Genomic DNA, 11,265 nt, shown 5'->3' on the forward strand with positions numbered 1-11,265 from the left:
AGAGTGGTGATGAATCAGATGAGGTTTCCCAGTCTAGAAAAGGACAAAAGAAAAACCAAAAGCCAAAGTCTGTTCCTGCTGCAGAGAGTGGGGATGATGAAGAAGAACCTTCATTCAAAGTAAAAACAGTGGCTCAGAAGAAGGCAGAAAAAAAAGAACGTGAAAGAAAAAAACGTGAAGAAGAAAAAGCCAAATTGAGGAAGCAGAAAGAGAAGGAAGAATTAGAAGGTGGTAAAGAACCAACAAAACCAAAGGAATCTCTAAAAAAAGCTGAAGAGAAGGCTTCTCCTGAAGTTACAGCAATCCCTGGCGAGAAAGGAGAGACTGCTGCAGGAACAGAAGGTTTGTAACATGGTTTCCTAAACTTTAAATTAAATACTGTAGTTTTCATAAGGCCAGAGAGATGCCTGGCATAGTGTGTTGGTTTATTTTGAATTGTGAATACTAGAAATTTGGTAGCCTTGTCTGCCTCTGTGTTGGCTCACAGGCAGCTGTGTTTTCTGGCCTGTAGTTTGTTCAGGTATATGAGAAAACAAGCCAAATGGTGAATTCTCATTACAGTTCTGTATTGCAAGAGTACTTTTTCACTTCCCTGTTTTTCTGATACTTCAAGACTTCGGGCCATGATGTAAGAGAGCTTAATTGTTTTCATTATGAAATGTTTATATAGTAGCTAGTGAAAATATTCCTCATTTGATATTATTTATCATATTTGAAACATAAATTTTACTTAGAGTATCTTTGAAATTTCTGGGGTCTTTGAAAATATGCCTCTTCTTTCTGTAGCTGATGACAATGAGGGGGACAAAAAGAAAAAAGACAAGAAAAAAAAGAAAGGTGAGAAAGAAGAAAAAGAGAAAGAGAAGAAGAAGGGTCCCAGTAAAGCCACAGTTAAAGCCATGCAAGAGGCCTTGGCTAAAATGAAAGAGGAGGAGGAAAGGGCAAAAAGAGAGGAGGAAGAACGCATAAGACGACTGGAGGCACTTGAAGCAAAACGCAAAGAGGAGGTACCGTATCTCTCACTCCAAGGATAAAATAAGGGAGTAACTCTAATCTGTCTACTTGCTGGTGCAGTTAATGAATTAATCCTTAATATGTTCTCGTAAACAGAATGTACTTGGGCAGCTTTTGTGTAAAGCATGCTTTAGGGTTTCTGCATGTTTATTTCTCTTTTTCTAGGAACGATTAGAGCAAGAGAGGAAAGAAAGGAAGAAACAGAAGGAAAAAGAGAGGAAGGAGCGTTTGAAGAAAGAGGGAAAGCTTTTAACAAAAGCTCAGCGAGAAGCCAGAGCCAGAGCAGAGGCTACTCTTAAACTACTCCAAGCTCAGGGTAAGCAGTAGAGCTTAATAATTATTAAAACCAAACTGAACCAAAAACCCCAACCAAACTTTATATCCATTATGGCTCTGTGTTTATTTTTTTTCCTGTCTGGAGCTAGGAGGGCAAGTACAGAGTGATTCCATGTAAAGCTGCTCTGTTGTCAAGAAAGGCAGTGTGTGCCCTCCTTTCCCCTTTATTTCTTAAGCAGATTTAAGTGCCTGTATTTTTGTCTTACACTTTGAATATCCAGCTTTTTAATATAGTCTACTTGCAGTTTAAAGATGTTACTTGTGGAACTTAGGAAAAAGCACTTAAAGAAGTGGTGTAGTCTAAAGGCCAGGAAAAGCACATGGGCTGTGCTGAAGGTCTTGTAAGACCAGTGATCTGGATCTTGTTGAATTAATTCACCTGTTTAGTTAGGCAAGTGCACTGTTTTGCTTCAAGAACAATGGGGAAATCCACGGAGAAGACATGTTTTTCTCTGGGATTTTCCAGAACTATGTAAGAGCTTTCCTCCTTTTCTGTGAAATATAATCTGTCTCCATTAGAATGAAATAAAATTTTCCAATATGTTGTAAGTAAAATGTCCTAAATTGGTCTTGGTAACTGGTTTGTGACTAAAAAAAGAAAGTAATTTGTGGAAGCTGAGTGTATTTGTAGAGTACACTATCTGACACTTTACTGGTAGGTGGATGTATAAATGTAGGAATCTTCATAGCTAGTAAAATGTTTGGAGCTCTTAAACATACATGAAGGCTATTTCTCCTTGGTTGTCGCCGTAGCTAGTAGAATCTTTCTATTTGTGCCCCTACAACTGGATTTTTGTCAGATTTGCAATATTAATCACTCAGTACCTGCAAAAAAAATTTGAATGTGCAGCAGTAAATCCGTTTTTAATTTGTCTTCGCACCAAACTTCTGGTTTTGATGGAATCCCTTAATATATTACAGCTCCCACTTCCTGGTGAGGCAAAGATGAAGCTGGTGAATTGAACCTGGCATTATTTTAAAACCATCAGTATTGTACAATTAAAATACCCTTAAAACCAAACAACAAACCAAACCCCAAAACCCTGAACAAACAAAACAATTGAAAAACACAAACCTTCCCTCACAGCAAAAGGGAAAATGTTTTCTGCTGAATAACTTTAAGCATTTAAGAAGAGTTCTGCCTGTGAACTGCTCCAAATTGTCTGAAACTAGGACCACTGGCAGACAGGTTTTAAGTGAATTTTTACATACCAGACCTTAAATTGTTAATCATGACATTTGTGTTCATGGCATTTTATGCAGGTTTGTGATACCTTCAAACCTGCAGTCGTAGAATCTGATTGCTTTGTTTATTTTTTGTTTCATTGCCATTGCCTTCCTCCAGTTATCTGTTTCAGTTTTTACCCTTCTTTTTGAGAGCAGTCAGGAGTATCTGAAGAGCTATACTTCATTCAAGTTTTCTAGCTTTTGAATTCAGACTTTTAAAAATGATAAAATATGCATTGAACCTACTTTCTACTTTTTCTTTCTCCATCTTCCAGTTTCTGAAAACATATTCTTATTTAAACCAAAGTTTGTTTATTAATTACTTGGATTTTCTTTTTAACAGTTTTTTTGTTTGTTTTGCAGGTGTTGAAGTGCCATCAAAAGACTCTGTGCCAAAGAAGAGGCCAATATATGAAGACAAAAAGAGAAAGAAGCAGCAGCAGCCAGAAAATAAAGAAGGTGTAGTTTGCATATAGGGATACCTAATTGATTAGTTACATTTCTGGAAGTATTTCTAAAATAAATCAGCTGATCTTAAGCTAATTTCATTTTGGGGTTTAGATTTTCTAAATGTTGGGCATGTACAGGGTGTAAAGGCCTTTTACAAATGTGATGTTGAATATGCTTTGTGTGCATATGTACATCAAATGCAAAGTAGTTTAAATAATAGTGACTTATAATTAAGTCTGAGTTTGTCCCAGGATCAAAATACATTGATCCTAGTTTTAGTACTTTTAAGTTGGAGACAGTTTGTTCATTTGCTTTCTGGTATATAAAACCAGTTTTCATCTCCTGGGTGCAAGTTATTCAGAGCAGTTCAAAGAGCTTGCATTTTTGAAACCTTGGAATTCATTGCACTGGTAGATGTAGGTTGAACATGTCAGTTTTTTACTTTTGTGGTTTTTTACTTTGCTCCAGGGGATTACTGTGGCTTTTCTCAAGCCTAACCCTCAGTTTAAAAATTTCAGATGTATTTCTTACTTAGCTACTTTTTCTTCTTTTTATTTTTTTTTATATTGGTTAATTGCCTGCTTATCATTTATGGAGTGTGTGTAAATTATTGAAAATGGTGCTTATCTGAATCGTATCATTAATTTTTTTTCTCTTTTTTTTTTTAGTTTTCATTTTTAATGGAACAGTAGGGGAGGTGTGGGTAGTTCACTAGTATTAGTTCATTTTCTCTTGTCTTTTAAAGAAAGTGAGGAGTTTTTAAAGTCAATAGCTGACCTATCTTATAAATGTGTTCAACTGCTTAGAAGGCCAAGTGTTTTCCAAATAAACTGGAGTGGAGCTGTCTGTGTAGTCAGCCAATTTGCACTTTGAAAGTATGTAGCAACCAGCTTCCTGTCTTGCAGTTTCAGAAAGTGTGGGAGTAACTTCCCCAGCTGAAGACGCTGTAGAACTGGAAACACCAGTGAAAGAAGAGGCTCCTCTTCCTGTAGATCCAGGTTGGTAGTAATGCTAATAAATTTCAAACGTTTAAGCTTGTGTATCAGTGCTGCATGATGTCAGTACCTTGCTGGATAGGGCTGAATGGCCATCCTTTCTTGAGGCAGTTGCCTTTTCTTTTTTTTTTTTTTTTTTTTCTCCTTTCTTAAGGGAGGAATGGATGAAATTTTATGGAGTAAAAGGCATGAATGTGGTAAAGGTTTCTTATTCTGGGTGAACTCCAGTGTTCAACTCCAGTGTTCAATTGGCTTGATCAGTTTTCTCAAATGAGCACATTCAGTGCCTTATTCGCTCCCTTGACTTGTCACTTGCTTTTACAAGTCTGTTTTGTCAACCGTTAGGTGGAGGAAGGGAGGAAATAATGCTGCTTCTAGAATTGATAGTGCAGTATTCACAGTGATTGTATTCTTTCTGCCAGATGTTTTGCTTTCACAGGTGCTGAATGAAGAGGATATGTGTTAGCTTGTGAAACTGAGTTGTCAGCAAGTTTGCTGATCAGATTGTTGCCCTCATCTTTGCCTATACACAGTACTTGCTTGGTCAAAATCACATTGTACTGGACTTCTTTCTCTGCAAGGAGACTGTTTCAATTTTTACCCTTCTTAAGTCAGACAAATACTGACAAAATGTGCTGCTTTTGAAAACAAAGCTGAATGTGTCCAGTGATTCTAGCTTGACTTATCTCGTGATGGCCATTCCACTGCCTTAAGAGAAGGGCTCACTGGCAGAACATTAACTCCTAGCTAGTATTCTAGCAGTGTGGAACCTAGTCTTCATTTCAGAGAGCTGAGATTTATGACACATGTGCTGCAGCAAACATATGTTGTATAATGCCTCTTTTGGAGAGGGTTGTATGTTTGCATTTTTCCATTTGTCTCTTACTAAGAGCTGCAGTCTTTTCATAAATCTAACTGAATTCCTGCTGAATTAATATGTTTAATGCTTCTGGAACCCATGGTATATTTATGTTAAGGCACCTGATGTCCTTTTTATAGACAATTTGTATATTCTCACTTGTTAAAATTCTACTGTAACTTGTATTCTTGCTTCTCTGCTAGTTTGTTTGTTACACATGGTGACTGTTAATTGGGCAGCTCCTTGCAAGGATAGTGATTGTGGTACGGGTTTGTGTGGCAGGCATTATGCAGGCATTGGCATGATATGCAGACAGGAACTAGATGAGTAGGTTCTCTGTCTCTTCCACAAAAGTTTGTCTAGGCAAAGATGCTAGCACTACATGATTTTTGTGGAGAGAGTTGGAGATTATTTTTTAAGTATGCTGCATCTTCTTTTTATGGAGTGTGGAGATACTTCAATAGAATTATGGTAACAGCAAACCTGTGAGTTGCAGTTGTCAGTATGTCAAAAGAAGGAGCATCTAAAAATGTTATATCTTACTGGACTGACTTTTTTTAACTTCAGTATTGGATTTCTTGGTTTCAGAAGAAAAAGAGGAAGAAGATGACACAGAAGATGCAGGTCTGGATGACTGGGAAGCTATGGTTAGTGATGAAGATGGAGAGAAAGGTGGGCATGCAAATACCAAATGTACGTTTTTTCTGGTTAAGAGGCTTTGGGCTAAGTTTTCTGTTTCTATAGAAAACATTATTTTACTTAGACTTTTCCTCTGCTCCGTTAGATAAATTGTAAGGTAAGTATGATGATAAATACATACAAGAACCTCTTCTCAAAAGCAGAGCTTTCAGAAGCCATGCAAATACTGCTTAAGACACCCTTTGGAAATACTCTTCTGTGGAGTTACCATCTAAAATAAATGGGTTGTAATTTTTTTGTCCTTTGTTACGGGAGTAGAAATCCTCTTCTCTAATATGTGCTTAAACCATCTCTGTGAGCTTTGGGAAACCTTTTACCTGGGATTGTATTTCTCTAGTAATCATTTCAAAGCTGTAGTATTTTCATTATGTGAATCTGCCAGCATCTAAGAGAGTACCCCTGCGAGAAGTTTTCAAAGAAGCGGGGGAATAAAATGGTGTGAAGGTGAAGTGTGCATGTGTTGTAGTAAATTCTTCTCTACAAGGAGAGGCTGAAAGAATTGTGATTGCTCAGCCTGGAATAGAGAAGGCTCTGGGGTGACCTTATTGCAGCCTTCCAGTACCTAAAAGGAGCCTACAGGAAGAATGGAGAGAGACTATTTACAAGACCATGTAGTGGCAGGACAAGGAGAAATTGATTCAAACTGAGAATAGGTTTAGTTGAGAAAGAGCTTCTTTACTGTGAGGGTGGTGAGACACTGGAAGAGGTTGCCCAGAGAAGCTGTGGATCCCCATCTCTGGAAGTGTTCAAGGTCAGGTTGGATGGGGCTTTGAGCAACCTGCTCTAGTGGAAGGTGTCCCTGCCTTTGGCAGGGAGGCTGTAACTAGATGGTCTTTGAAGTCCCATTCAGCCCAAACCATTCTGTGATTCTATGATATGCTTTTTTGAGAGCAGGTTTAGAAGAAAGGAAAGAATTGCCAGAACATAAATATTCCTGTGCATGTCTGCCAAAGGCCATATTCTTTTTGTGCTCAACAGCAATGTTTATGGGAAACTTGGGGCTGTGCTACAGTGCAGGGATAACTTTCTTCCAGTGGTGGAGGAAAGTTTATTTCTGTGAGCTGTCCTGAACAGGAGTTGATTACTGGACTTGGTGCTTCCTTAATATCTTAATTGCTTCTTAAAGATTATTTATTCATCAAGCACTTGTTACTTGCCTATACTTCTGACACCTGTGCTTTTGAGTGTAATACTTGACATACAGATACATACTCCAGAATGGATTTAATTCCAACACAGATGTGTTCCTCTGGTGCTTTTGAGTTCTAAGAGCTGCTTGCCTTCTTGAGTGCTTTAGTCTGGCACCACTGTCCTGGAGAGGACATAGCACTTCTTACTGCTTGGCTTTGAAGGCACTGCCAATGGGATACAGAAAAAGAGCCTTCCTAGGAATTAGATTTAATGTATTACTAAGCTGAACTATGAATGTAGCAAGGAAATGTTACTAATCTCTAAGAGCAGTGAGCCTGCCAGCAGTGTTGTAAGAAGGGCAATCCATGGTTTTAAAGTGATCATCAGCTTGCCTTGTATGATTTTACAGGTGATTATAAATGGGAAGCTTTCAAAGAAAGAAAATTACTTATTGATAATTCTTTTTGTTTGTTTATTGAAGAATTCCTATGAAAAATTCTCATCTTCTCTGAACCATCTAAGAAAACTTGAATATGAGATTTTTCTTAATAGGCATAAAAGAGACCATTTGTTCTGATTATTATGTCTGCTTAAATGTGCCTTTCTGGTCAGTAGTGTACAGAATCCATATCGTAATGATTTGGAGTGTTTTGGCTTTATTAAAAAGGGATTGGTACATTATTCCTTTATGAAGTGCACATGACTTTAAAGAATGTCTGAATGTTTGCAAATAATGTTAAACATAAGTGTGCTGATAATATCATTCTTCACTCCACCCGAAATTTGCTTTCTTTCTGGATTTGAAACACAAGCCAACAACTCTTAACATGAAACACTTTTTTTTCTGCTTTTTTTTTTACATTGGAAATTGAAAAATGATCTTGACAAGCACTTATTGTAGAGCCTACTCTCACTCCTCATTCTTCTCTAGTAGTCTCTCTTGCTTTTTTGGTGCCATCTCTCCCCAGAAGTGTTAACTTTAATAGAGAATCTTTACTTTACTCTTTTTTTTTTTTAACAGAGAGCAAACCTGTCCATATTGAAGTCAAAGAACAAAATGAAGTGGATGATGAAGAGGAGGAGGAAGAGGAAGAGGAGGAAGAGGAAGAAGAGAGTGAAGAATCTGAAGACAGTGAAGGCAGTGAAGATGAGGACGAAAAGACTTCAGATGAGAGAGAGCCAGACTCCCAAGCTATTGGAAAACAATCTATGGAAAAGAAGCCCAGCAAGGAAATTAGCTCTGATTCTGAGTATGACTCTGACGATGACCGCACTAAGGAGGAGCGTGCTTATGACAAAGCTAAACGGAGAATTGAGGTATTAAGATACACTTGGATTCTTGTGTTGTATAACAAACAAATTAATTTTTAGTTTATTTTGTCAAATTTGTCAAAATGGTGGTTGTGTCAGGGCTAGTATTTTAGCAGGTTCAGAAATTGTATTAATTAAAAAAAAATACTTGGTTTTGTGTGAAGATAAAGTATTTGTTTTTAGGTAACTTGACCACAAAGATGGCAACTTAAGTGTTGTTCCCCTCCACCTCTATGTCCCTCCTGGAAAAAGAGGCTTTTGTTTTTTACAGATAAATATTTTCAAGTTCTAAAAGATGTGTCTAAACTGTTCAGTGCTTTCGTGGCTGCTTATGTTCTTGTTTTCCTCACCCAAGGTGCTTGTTCAGAATGCACCTTCAGCAAAGCTACTGTTAGTGCTTATAACAACTTAGCCTACTAGATTGTTAGAAGAACCAACCAAACAAAAATGTAACTGTTAGTCAAAAATTTTTGATTTACCAAAAGAGGGATGACAGACCTTAAATTGCCTTGAAAAATATAAGTCCTACAACTAACTCTGTGTTTGTGTGTATGTAATCAAGTCAAGAGGGGAACTGTGGTTTTTGGTTTATACTTACCAATTCTTATGTGTCTTTTACATAGAAACGACGAGCTGAAAACAGCAAAAATATGAACACTGAAAAGCTCAGAGCACCAGTTATCTGTGTCCTGGGGCATGTAGACACAGGCAAGACCAAAATTTTAGATAAGGTAAGGTGTGGAGTGTGAAAGCACTGCCTGTGCCTCTTGTTTAAGCATTTATTTTTCTGGTTGAAGACAGAAGGAATTAGAGTGTGCTCAGAAGTTTCTGGTCTTTTTTGTCTTTAGCTCCGCCACACTAACGTGCAGGACGGTGAAGCTGGTGGTATCACTCAGCAGATTGGTGCAACTAATGTTCCTCTTGAAGCTATCAATGAACAAACTAAGATGGTGAAAAATGTAAGTTACAGCACTTCAACAACTGCATCTTAACAAATATGAAATGTAGACTGATAAAGGCCTTGTGAGATTTCCTGGCATGGACAGATGTACTTCCCCCCACCTCTAATTTTGTGGTCTATTGTTTTTTAATTTCTATCATTCCCCCAGCAAAAGGGGAGGCGGAGGCTGTCTCATTTTTCATACATTTGATTTAAGTTAATGCATTACTGTTTCTTCAGAAAAATATGAAGGTACTGTTCACTCTGTTCTGGACAGTGCACATATGTACACAGACTGCTTACTTGTCAGTTTTTTGATTGTAAATTGAGACTCTTGAAACCTCTTGAGTATATTTTGTGTTCAAAACTCAGCTTTTGCTGTGTGTACTGAAATTTGGCCAATTTCTGGGTGATGAATTTTATCATGTTACAGATAGTAGTATAGTAACTGTTCTGTATAATTTGTTTTGGATACTATATCCTATTTTGCTTGCAGAAGCAACTGGCTGTCAAGCCTTGGTGTAGTAATGGCTTTTTCCAAGATTTAACTCAACTCAGTAAGCCTGTAAGCTTAGGAGAGAGGAGAAAATCATCAAGCCAAGGATGGTACATCTCACTACTCTGAAATGGCTTTTCTTCTGTAGGCTGCCTTGTCTTGCAGATTTTAGCTTAGCTTGTGGCCCGTTGACACCTGAAGGAATGTGCTGCATCATTTTTTTTTAATGTTGAAATGACTGTTGACTGATTTGGTTTATAGAGGGTGCTGGCCTTAAAATATATATCTGGATTTTTGAAGTGCAGACTATCAGTAATGTTGCCAGCTCTTATTTTGTTCTTTTTTCTTCTTGTGTAATCTCTACAAGATGGCTAATATTTTGAAATGTTAGTTTGACAGAGAGAACATAAAAATTCCAGGCATGCTGATAATCGACACTCCAGGACATGAGTCTTTCAGGTAATGTTTTCTCACAATGTTGTACTTCTCAGAACTGATGGCAAAAGCATCTGGAGATATTCTTAGCAAAGTGTGGTCTTTGCTTAATCCATTGTTTTAGTTCTCACTTGAAAAAAAGTCCAACAAAACCAACTTAAAGTAGAGGAATTAAGTGGATTTGCTTCATTTGCAGGTGCTTTTTATATCTGGTTAATTGCTGGCCTTTTATAGCTGATTAATTTTGTCTTCGTGCCAATTGAGCCATGAATATCTGAAAAAGCATGTAAATAAATAGTTAGTGTAAGAGGAAAGATGGAAGGAGGAAGCTAGCTGGAGGAAAAAAGGTGAGGATTTCAGGTGACCTAAGTAATCAAAAAATTAAAACTTTTTTCCTAGTCTCTCATTCATAGTGTCCCAGTTAAGGTAATTGAGTTTGTAAGACTGGAAGTTACTAATTACCCAAGTCATCTGAGTCTTAGCAGAGATCAAATGCATTCTAGGAACACCAGTGGCATACAGGCAAGCCACTAAATCAGCTTTTAAGAGTAAAACATGACAAGCATAACTGAACTCACTGAGGTGAGATCTTGGATGAAATCTCGAAACATTAGGATTAAGACTTTGATGTGATATTTTTCAGTAAAAACCTTTGTAAGCATTGAAATGCTGTGTTGTGGAGCACTTGGAATGTTCAGATCAGTACCTTGGCGTGATACCTCTTACAGCTTCTAGCCAGGTTTTGTTTGCCAACAGTGATGTGGTGATAGTCTCTTTACCATGTATTGTATAAAATCGTGATAGTCTTAGTGTTTATGCAGTAAATAAAAAAAGTTTTGTTCAGGTTTTACACTCCTGCATTTCACTTTAGCTGTCTCAATTGTTGCTCAGAAAATGATCAGAACATATCTTGCATTGTAAAAATATATAATAATATGAAAACTTTCAGGATAATAATAATTTCTTAATGTAATAATTTCTTACATTCATTAATGTATTTTGTTAAATGAAAATTACAAAGTGTCATTTGAATGGTTTCCATTTTTGAGGGGAAATAACTGATGAACTTTAGCTTTTTGTTTGTCAGTGTAAGTTTGACATTGTACTTGGTGTTTTTATAAAGGTTCTGTTGCTAAATAACTGATTTTTTTTCCTGTCTTTTAATGTCACAGCAATCTAAGAAATAGAGGAAGCTCACTTTGTGATATTGCTATACTTGTAGTTGACATCATGCATGGTTTGGAACCACAGACAATTGAATCAATAAATCTGTTGAAATCAAAGAAATGCCCCTTTATAGTAGCTCTCAACAAGGTAGGATAGATTTTTTATCCTAATAGTGTATTTCTCCACTCTAATAGTGCATTTGGCA

General features: G+C 37.1%; 1 protein-coding gene across 1 annotated transcript in view; it reads left to right on the top strand.

Annotated features, from left to right (window-relative positions):
• The window catches only part of EIF5B (eukaryotic translation initiation factor 5B), a 36,045-nt gene that overhangs the window by 13,994 nt on the left and 10,786 nt on the right, over positions 1–11,265 (top strand). The window contains exons 4-14 of the mRNA XM_066545230.1: positions 1–342; positions 787–1,007; positions 1,180–1,330; positions 2,941–3,036; positions 3,933–4,025; positions 5,470–5,553; positions 7,733–8,028; positions 8,646–8,753; positions 8,871–8,981; positions 9,850–9,917; positions 11,066–11,207. The exon at positions 1–342 is cut by the window's left edge and continues 304 nt beyond it. Coding sequence (XP_066401327.1) covers positions 1–342; positions 787–1,007; positions 1,180–1,330; positions 2,941–3,036; positions 3,933–4,025; positions 5,470–5,553; positions 7,733–8,028; positions 8,646–8,753; positions 8,871–8,981; positions 9,850–9,917; positions 11,066–11,207 — 1,712 coding nt within the window. The remainder of the gene's footprint in view (positions 343–786; positions 1,008–1,179; positions 1,331–2,940; positions 3,037–3,932; positions 4,026–5,469; positions 5,554–7,732; positions 8,029–8,645; positions 8,754–8,870; positions 8,982–9,849; positions 9,918–11,065; positions 11,208–11,265) is intronic.

The sequence above is a fragment of the Molothrus aeneus genome, chromosome 2, assembly GCF_037042795.1.
Source record: "Molothrus aeneus isolate 106 chromosome 2, BPBGC_Maene_1.0, whole genome shotgun sequence".
NCBI classification, from domain to species: Eukaryota; Metazoa; Chordata; class Aves; order Passeriformes; family Icteridae; genus Molothrus; species Molothrus aeneus.